At 35.1% G+C, this 16,709-nt stretch overlaps 1 protein-coding gene across 2 annotated transcripts in view; it reads left to right on the top strand.

Moving 5' to 3' along the window:
* IPO11 (importin 11) overlaps positions 1 to 16,709 on the top strand; it is a 204,015-nt gene that overhangs the window by 68,955 nt on the left and 118,351 nt on the right. For both annotated transcript variants that reach the window (XM_043591102.1, XM_043591112.1), the window contains exons 14-19: positions 1,930 to 1,977; positions 2,779 to 2,884; positions 5,521 to 5,647; positions 9,235 to 9,268; positions 9,582 to 9,622; positions 10,983 to 11,099. In XM_043591102.1, coding sequence (XP_043447037.1) covers positions 1,930 to 1,977; positions 2,779 to 2,884; positions 5,521 to 5,647; positions 9,235 to 9,268; positions 9,582 to 9,622; positions 10,983 to 11,099 — 473 coding nt within the window. The remainder of the gene's footprint in view (positions 1 to 1,929; positions 1,978 to 2,778; positions 2,885 to 5,520; positions 5,648 to 9,234; positions 9,269 to 9,581; positions 9,623 to 10,982; positions 11,100 to 16,709) is intronic.

Below are 16,709 nucleotides of genomic sequence, written 5' to 3' on the forward strand. Positions count from 1 at the left end.
TTGGAGATAGAGTTTTCCTTTTGGAGTGTGTGTATAAGGAGGCTTGGGAGAAGAAAAACAAGTTCAAAGACTGAACGCTGAGATTTTCACCTTTAAGCATAGGAAGAGGTGAAGGTCCTACAACAAAAGCCAGGTAAAAAACTAATGCAAAGATGTAAGAAACGGTATTGGGGTGAATCCTGGATAGAAGAGCATGTTACTAGAAGTGTCCAGTGATGGAAGAGGCAGAAGGCAGTAAAATCCCCTGAGACAAAAGATTATTTGAATTGTTGGGGCAGGAATCACATAGTAAGGGATGAAGGATTGAGTAGATGATGATACAAGGAAATAACAGCAAGAGAAGCTGCCATAGGGAAGGAGATGCCTGATCTTGTTTGTAGTTGTGCGAGAGTAGCTCACTTTTCATGCTTTTGTTCTCTCAGAAACCTAATAGATAGTTTTTTTTTCCCTTGGTTTATAATTTAAGCAAGAACACTATCAGTCAGGTTTTGAATTTGAGTGTTATTGTATTTTCGTATGGATTGATTTCTAAGGTATAGTTATGAACTAAATTCTTAAATTTGATGGTATTTAGACTGCTTAACTTACTTTTTTTTTATTGAGTTGAGAATGTCATTTCCATTTTCACCCATGCATTTATTATTATTTGTTTAAACCACTGTAGTAAAGTGGATAAGTTATTTAGGTTACCCTCTGATAAGTTGTTGGGTGCTTATAAGGTTTTCAGTGATTACGAAGTTTAGTTTTCTTCCTAGTTGTGGAGCAGTTTGCTTATTTAGGGCTGTATTTATTCCAGCGTATTAGCCTGGTGAGCTTAAGAATTCATACTTAGCAGAAGAGTGCTTTCATAAACTTGTTCAAAATCTTTGTATCCTAGAGCAATAGACTTACTAAGTAAACTGCTTTTCATGGCTTAACCATCACACACTCCTTTCTGGACAGTAGTGTGAGACTGCCAACTTTTTAAAAAATTTTTTAATGCTTATTTTTTTATTTTGAGAGAGAGAGTGGGGGAGGGGCAGGGAGAGCGAGGGGAAGAGAGAGAATTCCAAGCGGGCGCCATGCTGTCAGTGCAGAGCTCAGTGTGAGGCTTCAACTCACAAACCATGAGATCATGACCTGAGGTGAAATGGAGTTGGATGCTTAACCTTAAGACTGAGCCACCCAGGTGCCCCAGAGACTGCCACCTTTTTATTCTGAAGGTTCCACTTTACATGATGGCTCCCTTTTCTGTTGGCACTTTTCGTTGTGTTGTCGTCCTTTAATACAATGTAATGATCTGACTTAGTTTTTATATTTCGAGATGCTTGTGTGAATAGCCTATGCTTGTTTTTTTTTTTTTAATGTTTATTTTTTTGAGAGAGAGACACATAGAGTATGGGTGGGGGAGGGACAGAGAGAGAGGGAGTCACAGAATCTGAAGCAGGCTCCAGGTTCTGTCTGAGCTGTGAACAGAGCCCGATAGGGGGCTCGAATCCACAAACCGCGAGATCATGACCTAAGCTGAAGTCAGATGCTTAACCACTGAGCCACCCAGGTACCCTTGTGCTTGTTCTTTTTAAAAATTTTTCTTTTGTGGGATTCATCTTTTTATTCTTTCTTTTAAGAGGTTTTTTTTTAAATCAGGGTATAATAAGGTATTATGTGCTAGTTAGCAATTTGTGGCATATACTGTGCTAGGATGTTGCTGACATAACATTTTTCAAATATGTTATAATGATTTTTAAAATTGTAATAAGGTTTTACATCTTGTACCTGTGTTCTCCATGATGATTACAAAACTTAGGCTTTCCATTTACATGTCCATGTATATTTAATATCATGAAATTTTTTGTACTTAACTGAAATGGGAAACTAACAAATTGAGTTGAAATCAAATATCTTTTAAAAATTAGTTTGATTTACCCTTGTTAAAACTTATTTTTACAGGGCCCACTAATGTGGAAGATATGAATGCACTATTAATCAAAGATGCTGGTATGTTAAACTAAAGTGATTTTAAAACATTGATTTCTTGAGTAATAAATATTTGGTATGTCTAGTTTGTGGCAGGTGTTACTCTGGGAGGTTGGGATACAGGGGTACCTACAATTTAGGAACTGTGTGGTGGGGGAGATAAGCAGACCGTTGATTATAACATAGTACGAGTTGATTAATTCTAAAATAGGTGGCAGTTAAGTAGTACATTGGAAAACCAAAAGGAGTTTTGGTATGCCTAGGGAAAGGCTCCTAAAGAAGTGTAATGTGAGAACACCAGGATCAGTGGGAGTTAGCAAGGGGAGGGGGCCTGTATGAGAAGAGAGTTCCAGGCAGAAGGAGCAGTATGTACAAAAACTTGAAGAGAAAGGGAGCAAATGCAGTTAAGTTTTGAACTGGGAGTATTTTGGTTTAAACAGAACGGAACATAAAGCCTTAACGGTTTGTGCTGAGAGATGAGGATGGAGAGAGGTAGGTATGTAGGGACCAGATCATAAAATACTGTTTGGAAGCAGATGTTGCTTTTTAATTTTTATAATTTGATTTGAATAGTTTTAATTGAATGCAATTTTCTGTTTGAAAGCACTAAGGGCTGTTTAGGAAAAAGTGTCTAAAGAAACTTTAATCTTTCTGAAATTGCTATTTAAGTGATTTGTCTGATTAACATTGTAAATTTTCCCTTATTAGTATATTACATGTTTTAAAGTAGTTCCTAAGGATTAGTTTCTTACATAGGATACTTAACATTTGGCCCAGCATCTGAAATTAAATTTTTTTTTTTTCCTCAAATCTTCTTTGTAGTGTATAATGCTGTTGGATTAGCAGCTTATGAGCTGTTTGACAGTGTTGATTTTGATCAGTGGTTTAAAAACCAACTTCTTCCAGAATTACAAGTCATTCACAATAGGCAAGTATAAAATTTGGTGTTTATGAGATACTTATTTTACTTTTTAATTTTCTGATGAAGACAAGACATTAAAATTGCATAAAATTTTTAAAAAGTTATAGTATGACTTAGCTGGTAGTATCAAGTGTAAAAAAAAGGTGTGCTGTTTACAGCTAAGGAAAATAAAGACACTTATGTTATTTTACTTCACATGTGAATTGTCACAAGTATGAAATGTTTGTTGTTAGATAAGATACTTTGCAGGAGGAAATTTTACGCAAAGGTAAGGGAAGATGGAGGTCGCTGAAATGTAGGAAGAAAATGTGTACAAAAGAAAGCCAGTGGGATACTTAGCATGAGCTGAGCCTGGTGTGAGTAGTAGTCTAGCACACGGGGTAGCCCTGAAAAGTGGCTGACTGTCTTGGGACCACACAGCATGCTGCAAGTCTGGAAGAGGGTAGATAGGATGAAGGGACACCATGGCGGAAAGAATTTGGACACACTTTAGGGCTGTGTTGTGTTGCCTCATTGAATATGACAGACCTTTCTGACACTTAGTAGGACTTTTCCCAGTTCTTAGGTTTCATATGTATTTAAGTACTTGACTACTTGATTTTAGGTACCGAGTGACCAAAATGTAAGGGAAAAGGACTCTCATAGTTTCTATAATTTTTTTCTTCTGCTGATTTATTTCTGTAGATGTGGTGCCTATCAGAATGTGTCGCATGTAGTCTTAGATAGCGTTTTTTAACTACAATAATGAATGAATAGAAGATATCCACGTATGGCTCATTTTATAAATCTTGAGAGCCATAGAACTGTAGAGTTGGAGATGCTTTAAAAGTAATTTTGACAATGGGTGGCTGGGTGGCTCAGTCGGTTAAGGCTTCCATGTTGATTTTGGCTCAGCTCATGATCTCACAGTTCATGAGATCGAGCCAAGCCCCAAGTCAGGCTCTGTGCTGGCAGCATGGAGCCTGCTTGGGATTCTGTCTGTCCTCTCTATCTGCTCCTTTCCTGCTTTCGCTTTCTCTTTCTCTAGAAATAAACATTTTTTTAAAAAAGTAATTTTGCCCAATAAGTTGCTATTTATTGGTTGAGTTAATCATTTATTCAGTCATTGAATATTTTCAGTTTGCCATGAATTTGCTATGCCCCATAAAGTGTGTGGTGAGTAAGATGTATTGTGACTCTGCCCACAGGAAGTTAGTGAACCTTTGATCTACAGAAAGCCTTCAGTAGAAAGACACATGTGTGCTTTGATTTTCCTTAAAGCCTAGAGGCTATTTACTCTAGATCTGTGTTGTCAGGTACAGTACCTGCTACATATGGCTAATGAGTAGTTGAAATGAATTTAATAAAAGTGATGAAATGACTTTAAATTGAAAACCTGGGGAGTGTAAAATATGTATTGATGTTGAAATGATAGTATTTTGGATATATTGAGATAAATAAAAATATGAAAATTTTACTTTTTACTTATTTTAATGTGGGTAATAAAAAATGTAAAATCACATATTTGCTTACATTATATTTCTTCTGGACTGAGCTGATCTAGACCAGTATTTCTCAAACATGCGTATGAATCTGTTGGTGATCTTGTTGAGATGCACGTCCTGATATAGGTTATATTTTAGGGTCTGGGTCAGATTGTATAATTCTGTCACGCTTCCAGGATAATGATGCTGCTGGTCCAGGGACCATATTTTGGGGAATAAACTAACTTCTAATTTTAACTCTGCCCAGAAGTGACTGTGATCTAAGTGAACTTAGAATTTGAACTTTCTGAGCTTCCTTTTCTGTATCCGGAATAGAATGTTGACTGTAGCAGTCTCGGAGATCTCAGTTCAAAATTGATGGTTCAGTGGTTCCTCCATTACACTGTATACAAGTCTTGTTTACTTCCACCTCTGTGACTTCGTTTAAACAGTCCCCGTCCCTTCAAATAGCATCTTCTCGATTTTCTACCCAAGTATTATTTAGCTTAAAGGCTATTCAAATCCCATTTCCCCCACCCACTCCTTTCTCTTCCTTTTCTGAAATCCTAGTATATAGCTTTACATTCTTTAATTCTTTTAGGTGAGTTGTAAACGTTTTGAGGGCAGGGAATACTTAAACAACTATTTTTCAACTTTAATGAGCAGTTCTTTCTATGTGCTTAGTCATCTTAAAATTTTATAATTTTCTAAAAAATGTGGAATCTTCATTAGCTTATTCCATTTATGCACAAAACAGTTATCATCTCGCCACTAAAATTTATATAGTATCAGTAAGAGACTTTATGGGTAGAATTCTTAAACATAATTGTTTATAGCTTTGTGGGTCTTTTTTTCTTGCTTTAAAGAGCTTTCATTTCCTTTAGAAAAGACGATCATAGAGAAAGAAATGGGTATATTGTTACTGAAAATGTTTTACAACTTTAAAAATATCATTTTTGATAATGAGTCACATTCTATGATAGGATACTTAAATTTGAGAGCTTAGGTGGTTTTGTAGTATGTGCACTGTGGTACATTTAGAAGTGGCTTTTAAGTTTTTATATAAACAGTATAGATTGCTTCCTTACTATATTTTAAATTTAAATGATAAAATACACTAAATGAAGTATACTTTGTAGAATATTTACCATTTTAATTTCATGATTTTTCCCTATTCAGATATAAGCCATTGCGACGCAGGGTGATTTGGCTCATCGGTCAGTGGATTTCTGTGAAATTCAAGTCTGACTTAAGACCCATGTTATATGAGGCAATTTGTAACTTGCTTCAAGATCAAGACTTAGTGGTATGTTCCTTAAATGTTTTAAGACTATTTTCTATAAGTTTAATTTATGTTAAGCTTCATATTCAAGAATAGTTTATAGATTTAGTATGTTGGTAACCTTTCACTCTTGTAGTTATTCCTTGGCAAGCAGTTTGATTTAAGGGAGGGAAGTTCTTTGATTATTATTTACCCTTATCACGAAGAGTCAGTGAAAAGACATTTAACTAAACTGTAGTTTTGTAGAGTCAGATGACATTTTTTTTAAAGATTCTTTTTTAGCTTACATATTTTTTTTTCTTATTCAGTATGGATTTTGTCATTCTCATACTTGAGGTACCATCATCTAGTTCATCTTGACTGTTAATTTTTTCTTTGTCTCTCATTTTTGAAGGGATTTTTGGTGTGTGTTTGTGTTTTAGCCTTTGGAATTGTTTCCTTTATAATAAGTGTTGACATAATATTCTTTTTTTTTGGTAGAGTCAGAGAGGGCACAAGTGGGCAAAGGGCAGAGAGGGAGAGAGAGAATCCCATGAGGGTCCGAGAGAGAGGAAGAGAGAGGGAGAGAAGAGAGGCTCACTCAAAGCGAGGCTTTATTTTATGCCCGAGTGAATATATTCATAACTTACTGTATATATTCCTTGTGTTGGGCTTAGACTGGATCCTAGCATAGGCTTGAAAAGATGGAGTCTAGTTGTCTTTTCCTCAGTTTCAAGTTATTTTTATGTAAAAATACGTGATTTTTTTTTCTGCCCCCGAATTAGGCTGAGGTCTTGTTTAATCATTTCTCAGTATACTCCTTTAAAAAATTTTTTGAACCCATTCTATCAGCCTGTTTTTCAGCAAAAGCTTGGGCCATCCTTTTCTCATTTCCATGTGTGTACATAAGCTACTTTCTGTGGTGTGTGTGTGTGTGTGTGTGTGTTTTAGCCATTGGAATTGTTTCCTTTATAATAAGTGTTGACATAATATTTTTTTTTTTTTTTGAAGAGTCAGAGAGGGTCAGAAAAATAATGTTCTGTGAAGGAAAACATAATTAGAAAGGTAAACCTGTTGGCACTCCTGGGTGGCTCAGTCGGGTGAGCATCCAGCTCTTGGTTTCAGCTCAGGCCATGAACCCAGTGTTGTGGGATCAAGCCCCGGACTGGGCTCCGCACTGTGTGTGGAGCCTGCTTAAGATTCTCTCTTTCTCTATTAAAAATAAATAAATAAATAAACCCATTGTAGAAGCTCAATGTATTCCAAAGGCAGATAGAACTGTTATTTGGATTTGTCACTTGGCCATTATCTACTTTGTGTAAATAGTTGGGAATTTACTCTAAATATAATGCTGTAACTATTAAATAGTTTAAACATGGGAAGTTACAAGGGAATCCAGTTTTATTTTACCATGTCTAAATTCTTAAAAGTTTATTAATAAAACTGTTTAGATTACTGTTTGCTGGAATGAGTTTACTTTCGTAATACCTTTAAAGTATTTATAGGTTTAAGTTTTTCTTTGCCCAGTTGGAAACATTTGCTCTTTTCTCAGAGGTATCAGACAGAAGACATTAAATGTTTTATGAAAGTGTTACAAAAGGATTAAATTTCACTTAAGTTTTCTTAGGGAAATCGAGAAATTTTTTGAATCTTTTACTCATTTTTGAGGTATCTGTTCAGAAAGAAATAAGAGAAATTTAATTCTGCACTTTAAGAGTGGAACATTAATTACATCCCAATGAGTATTACTGGAGAAAAAGGGTTTCATGGCTGGATAAGTTTGGAAAACACTGGGCTAAATGTTCCAGTAGTCCTCTTTGCTTTAGGACTGAGGAGAACCTTTGAAACATACATTTGAATAGTGACTATCCAAGATGACACATACACTAATATCTAAGGAATACTCTTAGAGGGAATGCTGCTGTAGGTTCAGCTTTTGCCCTTTTCCTGTGTATCTTCTGGTGATTTCATCTCAGTTTTACACCTTCTACACTTGTTTGATCCTGCCACCGATATTTTGTTGATCCTTCTTAAGACTTTGTTTAGTAAGGTACCAAGTTAAGGTTGCACACTTTGGCTTTCTAGTGTATATAAGATCTTTAAATTCACCTTGTGAGAAATGCTGGCTAATGTGGGAGGATACTTTATACACATATTTATGTACCCGGCAGTATACAAACATGTAGTATGTGCATATGTATAGATGTGTTCATCTGTGTATATATGCATGTGCTTATATAGATACTGCTGAATCTAAATGTTCTCTGGCTTTCATAATCTACATTATCTTGCTTGAGTGCTTTTACAGGGTTGGGATAGATTTAATCCTGAGCAAGTATGGTTATCTATGTGGCTTCCTAATCTTATAACCACGTCATCACAAGACTGGCTGCAACAGAGTAGAGATAGTGCAGGTGCACCGGGGGCACCTGGGTGGCTCAGTCAATTAAGCATCTGACTTCGGCTCCGGTCATGATCTCACGGTCCATGAGTTCAGTCAAGCCACATTTCGGGCAAGCTCGAGCCACTTCGAGTTCTATGTGGACAATGTGGAACCTGTATGGAATCCTCTCTCTCTCTCCCTCTCTCTCTCTCTCTCTCTGCCCCTTGTTTACTTGTGCCCCTCCCCCAAAATTAATAAATAAATGAATGAATAACTGAGTTTTAAAAAGGCTAAATCTTTAAAAAAATATATAATGCAGTTACTGGAGAAAGCAACTTCTCAAATAGGACTCCATAAATTTTATAGTATCCAAGGCCACTGGGTGGAGTACATCTCTATCTCTGATAGTTGCCTGACATTTTGACATTGTCATTTGATCTGGGGGAGTATAATGCATATTGAGTGAATTTCTTTCCTTTAGTTGAAACGTTTAACTAGATATAGAATTTAGTCATGGCTTGAGTTCATGTTATGTTTTGTGGAAACTCTGGGTATCGTAGCCTGTGCCAGTTTAGCTGACCAAATCCCAGATAACCCTTGAAAGAGAGCGATAGGGATGATGCTGTTGTGGTGTGATTTGCCCGGATAACATGCTGACACACAAATTAAGATTTGGAAGTGTCAGGAATCTGTACAAATCTTTGTGTATTTGTGAACTTTGGAATTTAGAAAATCTCAAAATAGATCTTTGTATATTTCACGGATTTCCTGTAATTGTGGTTGCAGATGGGAATGTGTGTTCTTCCTTCTCCCTCCTCTTTCCATTTTCTCCTCCCTCCCTCTTCACCAAACATCTGCCAGCTTCACCAGCCTCACCCATTTGCCTGTCTCTCATCTGTGATCTCAGCCTTCTCTCCCTGTGTGGCAGCACCTTTGTATTCTTCTCTTAGTCCCACCCTTGTCTCACACTTAGGGCAAATTATCCATTTTCCTGGAAGCACCCCCTGGATTAAAGACTGTTGAAACAAATTATGAGAAACTGAGAAGGGTGGGAATGGACACTAGTTGACTTTTTCAAGTCTTGTTGCAAAATAAGAGGAATAGTCTTTTATTTCCAGATGTTAATAACCTCTGTGACTTTAATACTAGCAAAAAGTAAAAGTGATTTGGAATAAATTTCCTGCCATTTGATATTAATGATATTTAGTAGTTTCAGAATTATTAAAATCTCATGATGTACTTTCTTTAGGTCCGTATCGAAACAGCGACAACACTGAAGTTAAATATCCTTTAAAGAATTTAAAAATACTTCATTGTGATGGGGTGCCTGGCTGGCTCAGACAGTGGAGTGTGTGACTTTTGATCTCAGGGTTGTGAGTTCCAGTCCCATGTTGGGTGTAGAGATTACTTAAAAAAATAAAATCTTTAAAATAAAAAATACTTCATTGTGAAGAATTTTAACACTTTTAAGTAACTTTTTTTGCGAAATTTGTTAGATCGCTTAAAATATAGTTTTTGATTATTATATTTGGGTTTTAGATCTATTTTATTCTGATTAACCTCATACATTCTCAGTATTCCTTAACTGCTCTTTACCTGTTGATGATTTTGAATTTAGAACAGATCAGTTTCTGCCGGTGAGAATATTTTTAAGATTGATCACAATCTGCTATGTCTTTTGCAAATTAAGTGTTATTTTATAAATGAAATTATATGTATGTGATACTTATTGAAGCCAAATTTAAAAGTACATTAAGATGATTTTGGAAGTTTACTACCTTTATTGGTAATTTTTTAATTCATAACTGTTTACTTATATTCTGCTTTTTTTTTTTTTTTTTTAGCTATCTTAACTGTTTTGGAGGTGACTGTTAAACTTTTTTTTTTTTTTTTTTTTTTACCTTTTTTCCAATTACAAAACATCTAGTAACTTCGTTTTATCTGTGTCTGTTACTTATAGTCCTCAACTATTTCTTTGTGTATATATGCCTGTATCCTGCATTACATTGTAAATTACTTGAATAGTAGAACACCAAGTCCTACTGGGTCATCTTTTTATTCTTCATTTAATTCCCAGAAGCCCACATGGTGTTTCACTTCACAGGTACTCAGTAAGCACTTGTTAAATATGTTAATAAGACTATGGCAGTAGTATTTATTCTTAGGAAGACTAGGCAAGAAGAAAGTTACATGATAAAGTGTCTGTGTGTACTTCTTGTGGAGGTCATACATGGACAAACTTGTAGAGAGGATTTTCATTAGGAAAAGAATCATTAGATATTTTGGGATGAAATAAATATGTTTTAGAAATCTGCTTAAAAATGAACTATCTGAAAGATCAGATGTGTGTTTTATTTAAGTATCTGGCATTCTGTGACCTATTAATCCCTACTGTCATTTTGTAATCTAGGCGTTAACAGCCAGACATGGATATTTGTTTCCTATTTCCTAATAATAAATATTCGGTCATTCTTTGAATAACAGATATATATCTATGGAAAGTGAGATCTCCATGCAGCATATCTTAAGGGCCACATCAGAGAGCTGGTATGCGAGTATACTTATTGGTATTTCTTTTGTTTTAATGAGTAGACTTTGCAAAACAAAGTATCTTGTGATTGGCAACAGGCACACAAGGACACTGACCAGATAACGTTAGCAGCTTAGTTTAGCAGTATAAAATTTAAACGCAAAATTTAGACACAGTTTTCCACTGAAAACATGATTCACTTTGTGGATGAGTTTAATTCTAAAATGGACCAATTAAGGAACAATAAAAAAAAGAAAATCCGCCCCCCCCCCCCCCCCCCAAAAAAAGAATGCGATTCCTAAACGTTGGCAACTTGAACAATTTCAGCTTTCTTTAGGTAATGCTGGAGTTCTGGTTGCTGATCTCTTATTTATTGCTTTGACATTATGATTTAATTTTGTTATTTCAGTTTGTGAAGATATTTCTATTTCTCTTATGACCCTTTGTTTTTTTTCTGTTTACTGCAGTATTTGGAAACCATGTTCACACTACTTTTTCAGCTGCTGCAGCAAGTTACAGAATGTGACACAAAGATGCATGTTTTGCATGTCCTTTCCTGTGTGATTGAAAGAGTAAATATACAGGTAATTTTGTTGTAAAACATTCAATGTCAGGTGAGTGGAGTATATGTAGGATTGCAGTAATAGCTTTGCTTTATCTACATTGTTTAAAAGTTAACACATTAAAATGCTTATAACCTATATGGTTGTGATTTCGCTTATATTGACATGTGTACTCGCATTTTAAAAAAATGACTTGAGAATATTAAAATCTAAAATTAAAAAATCTTAAAATGGGATCAGTAATGTAGAGGGGTTCAGAATGCAGAATTTTATCTGTCTTAGAACCAGTTTATATTTAATAATACTTCTTAAAATTCAGTGTGTTTGAGGACATAGCCACAAGTGTGTCAGCAAATGCAGCTATTTTCAGAGGTCGGTTATATTTACCTTCAAAATTAAATGTGTTTTGCAGTTTGGTCCACATTATGTCCATGTTTAGCTTAATATAAAAATGATATGTAAAGTTCTCAACAGATATTAAATGTTAAGTTAGTTATTCAGCTTCCCTATCTCTCCTAATTTGTGTGAAAAACTAATAATCCAAGAAACTACCGTATAATTAATTACCCTTGTGGTTTCTCATATCCTAGTTCACCACTCCATATCCTTGTTCGAAAAGTACTGAAGTAAATCTGTGAGTTACTAGGGAAAGATATCTGAATTCATGTCCACAGATTTGGAGTTTGTTCCTGTGTCTTTTAGTGAGTTCTGATTGCTTGAGCTTGTTCTAAAGTAATTGATGAGAATTGCTGTCAATTACTGAATAATACTAAGTTACCAACTTCCGTGCTAAATAATTTGCATATATTTCTCATTTAATCCTCACAAGAACCTTTGGGTGAGGGTTGGAATTTATCATCTCAAACAGTTTGAGATTTTAAGGAACTTGACAAAGTACATACATCTTGGTGGTATTACCAGATTACCATATCCTTGTTCGAAAAGTACTGAAGTAAACCTGTGAGTTACTAGGGAAAGATAACTGAATTCATGTCCACAGATTTGGAGTTTGTTCCTGTGTCTTTTAGTGAGTTCTGATTGCTTGAGCTTGTTCTAAAGTAATTGATGAGAATTGCTATCAATTACTGAATAATACTAAGTTACCAACTTCCGTGCTAAATAATTTGCATATATTTCTCATTTAATCCTCACAAGAACCTTTGGGTGAGGGTTGGAATTTATCATCTCGAACAGTTTGAGATTTTAAGGAACTTGTCAAAGTACATACATCTTGGTGGTATTACCAGCCTTCACAGTCAGCATGCAGCTCCAGCGGCAGTTTTGAGTCACTGTTAATCACTTTGAGCAGATCTGGGTTCGAGTGTCTAAAAATAGTGTTACCTTACAATTTCCTTAGTGTTTGGGATTCTTATTACATTAGTTACGTTATTTCATTTTGATACTCGTTTATGAAGAATATTGAGAGATTTTGATCAGACAGATAGTTAATTGAGACTCTTTTAAACTCCTTTCAAGTGCTTGTGTCTCCTGTGTCGTTTGGTAAGGTCTTTAAGTTTGTGTCCTTATGTGTGTATATATATATATTTTTTAATGTTTATTACTGAGAGAGAGAGAGAGAGAGAGAGAGAGAGAGAGAGCGTGCACGTGCGCGCAGGGGAGGGGTAGAGAGAGAGGGAAACACAGAATCTGAAGCAGGCTCCAGGCTCTGAGCTGTCAGCACAGAGTCTGATGTGGGGCCTGAATTCACGGAGTGGTGAGATAATAACTCATGGAGTGGTGAGATAATATTCTGAGCTGAAGTCAGATGCTTAACTAGTCGAGCCACCCAGGTGCTCCATTGTGTCTAAAATAATAAAGATAATTCTGAAATCACTTGACTCACAGGTGTCTTAAGTATGAAATTATTACACATATGCAGTATGCTTTAGATCATTATACAAATGCAGTAAATTATTGTTCATTAAAAAATTGTAGAAACAAGATGTGACCATTTTTTGTAATCTTATTTAGATACCATCTGGCTAATGGAAACGTATTAAAGATTTCTTTCTGTGGAAATGAATTTTCTTACCTACATCCTCCCGAATCTCTAAATCTTTTTAATCCTAGGTTGAAATTCCTCATGCTTAGTAAAATTTAAGGTTTATTTAAATTTAATTAATTTATTTATAAATAAATTATAAATATTTATTATAATTTATTAAAATATAAATATTTATATTTATAAATAAAATTTATTTATTTATTTTTTTTGAGACAGAGAGTGTGTGCTTGTGTGTGCGCAAGTGTGGGGGAATGGCAGAGGGTAGGAGAGAGAGAGAATCCCTGTCAGGCTCTGTACTGTCACTGCTGAGCCTCACGTGGGGCTTAAACCCATGAACCGTGAGGTTATGACCTGAGATGAAACCAAGAGTTGGACACTAAACTGACTGAGCTACCCAGGTGTCCCCTCATGCTTAATAATTTTAAAAGTGCTTTTGTGTTTTTATCCATATGCACTTTTTAGAACACAGATAGCCTAAGCAACTCAGGTGACTGTGTCACCAGTAAATAGTAAGATAGAGTTAATCCAGTAGTATTTTGTGTTTTCAGAAATCAGGAAATCATCATGAAAAGTATTTTCAGGCATCTGATTCTTGAAATTTCCTATGTTAACCTTTGAACAGTCCTACTGCTTGTATATCATTCACCTGTCTTTCATAGGCTAAATTTGATTTTTGCCCCTTGGGTTACAGACAGTTTGAGCCATCTTACAACAAACAGTAAGATAACACATAATGGTTTAATTTTGAAGATTCAGTGAAGTGTCACCATTTTTATAATATAATGTACAATTATTTAAAGATTATATTTTCTCTACTTTTTGAAAAAGTAGTTGATAAATTATTCCATTGCGGCAATCCAGTAAATACATAGAAGAAATAGGTAATCATCAGGTTTGGATGTCAGGCAGATAGTCTTTGAACTTCTGCATTTCTGAAGAAAAAGAACAAAATTAAAGGGCTTGTGTGAAATACTAAATTTTTTATGAAAATTATATCTAAAAGACGTGTCATTGGTACTTACTTTTTAAAGTCCCCATGTATGGAAAACCTTGTTAGAACATTTCTTAGGCTGTCACATACTTGATTTTCAGTAATGTGTTATGAAGGAAAGTGGATACCTCCCTGTATATGATGACTTAACTCATATTCTATTTTCTTTTCTTTTTGAGTATAGGTGCCAAAAGATGAGTGTATTTGGTGTACTTTTTCATCTCATTTGTGTTAAGCTGATAGTTTAATGTTTTATAGGGTTGTTATTTAGCCCAGTGTCTAGTAAACATTGCTAATTCCATGTGATTTTTTAGGTGTTGACCAAATAATTGATATTGGCCTACCGAAATAGCCCATAGATGGTAATCATTTTCAGGATTGTATATGAGCAATATTTTTCCTCAAGTCTTTTCATTGAAATATTTTGAATGTACAGAAAAGTTACAAGACATCCACACCCATATATCCTTCACCTAGTTCTTTCAGGTTTTAATTTTTACTGAATTTTCTTTTTTTAATCTGTGTGCATATACAAATTCTTGTTGTTACACTCTTTGAACTTTAGTTTCAAGCATCATGGCACTTTGTCCCAGAATATTAGACTTCTCTTCTTAACATAACCATGATTAGACTCAGGAAACTTACATTAATGTAATATTGTTATCTAATATCAAGTCCATATAAGATTTTCTCAGTTTTCCCAATAGCATACTTTTTAACCTCCTCCCTTTCAGCCTCAGGGAACATATTTGGCTCTCATGTTCTCCCTCTCTTTTCTTAAAGTTTATTTATTTTATTTATTTTGAGAAAGAAAGAGAGTGTGAGCGGGGGGGGACATCGAGAGAATCCCAAGCAGGTTCTGTGCTGTCAGTGCCCAGAACATGGGATGAATTGTGAGATCATGCCTGAGCTGAAATCAAGAGTGGGATGCCTAACCTACTGAGCCACCCAGGCGCCCCCTCACTGTTTTTTGATCTCCCGCTCTGCACCCTTGTTTTGGGGGGCTATCTTTTGCAACAGTAACTCTGGGTGATTATTGAAATTCATTTTTGAAGCAATAATTTAAATTTAGAATATCATCAATTCCAGTGTACAGCTACGTTTGGGATGTAAATAATTTCTGACTTTCGAATGTACTCCCTTTGTGCCCCTCCTTGGAAAGTGTTCTCACTTGAATATTAAAACCAAAATTGGTTTATTTTCCATGTCAGTAGAACATGCTGTTATACATTGTTTTCAGTTAAGTATGAATGAGCTAGGTACTTTAAAACCTGTGTTTTTACGTACTAGTTGGTCTGTTTTATAAGCTAATTGGAGTGATCTCTGAGATAAAGAACACTTAGCAAGATTAAGTGCTCAATAAATAATAGTGTAATTAAAAATTTGAAGATAAGGTGATATATAATAAATAGGCTTGTAATATTTTTTCAGTTTTATTTCGCTTAAATATTTGGGCAAATACTTAACTTGTCTTTTGTAACCTTCCTCGCATCCTCAAGGGCAACAGATTCTACACCTTTTTTGCTCCCTGTTTAGTGTGTGGCATTTTGTAAGCAGAAATGGGAATCTCATTTTTCTGGGAGTAATTTTTAGTTTTAATACGTGGGATTGAAATAGCTATTGCTGAAGTTGTGAAGGTCTAGTATTTCTGTTTGTCATGAAGCCTACTCTTCATCAGAGCAATTCCCAATACGATGACCATAAACCAACCGAGACACTGGAGCGTGGTCCAGCTTCAGTGTAGATCCCTTTTATTTTTTAAGAAACTCACTGTCAAGCTGTGCTGTCTCTCAGGGCTTAATTTTAAAGAAATATTTTTATTTTTAATTTTTAAAACTGGTTAGCTTAATCCATGTGGTTTTAAGAATCATATCTTTTAAGAAGGATTTTCTTGGGATGCCTGGGTGGCTCAGTCAGTTAAGCGTCTGACTTCAGCTCAGATCATGATCTCATGGTTTGTGAGTTTGAGCCCCGAATCAGGCTCTGTACTCACAGCTCAGAGCCTGGAGCCTGCTTCACACTCTGTGTCCCCCTCTCTCTTTGCCCCTGCCCTGCTCACTCACACTCTGATCTTTGTCTCTTTCTCTCTCTCAAAAATAAATAAACATTAAAAAAAATTTTTTTTAAAGGATTTTCTTCTGTGTTTTCATTATACCTCCTGTACACCTTTATCATTATACTTATCTTTTTTCATTGTAAGGGTTTGTAAGTGTACCTTTACATTCTTTTCTTTCTGGTGCCTTGTCCTCAGGGCCTGTTACTGGAGGATGCCATCAGATAATTGTTGAATGTATGAGTAAATGCTGACTTTTTAAAACAGTGTAATTTCCAGTTAGGTAAGCTGTTTTATTAAAAAAGAACTAGGGTATAATAACGTTTTCTGTTAAGCTCTCGATAACTGGTTACATTATGTTGCTTTCCTAAATTTTATTTCATGCAGTAAATTTGGTACTTATTTTAAATTCTTGAAAAATAATAACCGTAGAGCTTTATGTCTCTGATTTATTTTTAAAAAGATACATACATAATATATTTCATCTAGAAAATATTAAATATTTCCTTCCTGGGACTTAATAATGTTCTGTCATTGTGTCTTGAAGGAAATTGCCTTCTTTCCTAATACAGTCCTTTTGCT

The sequence above is a fragment of the Prionailurus bengalensis genome, chromosome A1 (genome assembly GCF_016509475.1).
Source record: "Prionailurus bengalensis isolate Pbe53 chromosome A1, Fcat_Pben_1.1_paternal_pri, whole genome shotgun sequence".
Lineage (NCBI taxonomy): Eukaryota > Metazoa > Chordata > Mammalia > Carnivora > Felidae > Prionailurus > Prionailurus bengalensis.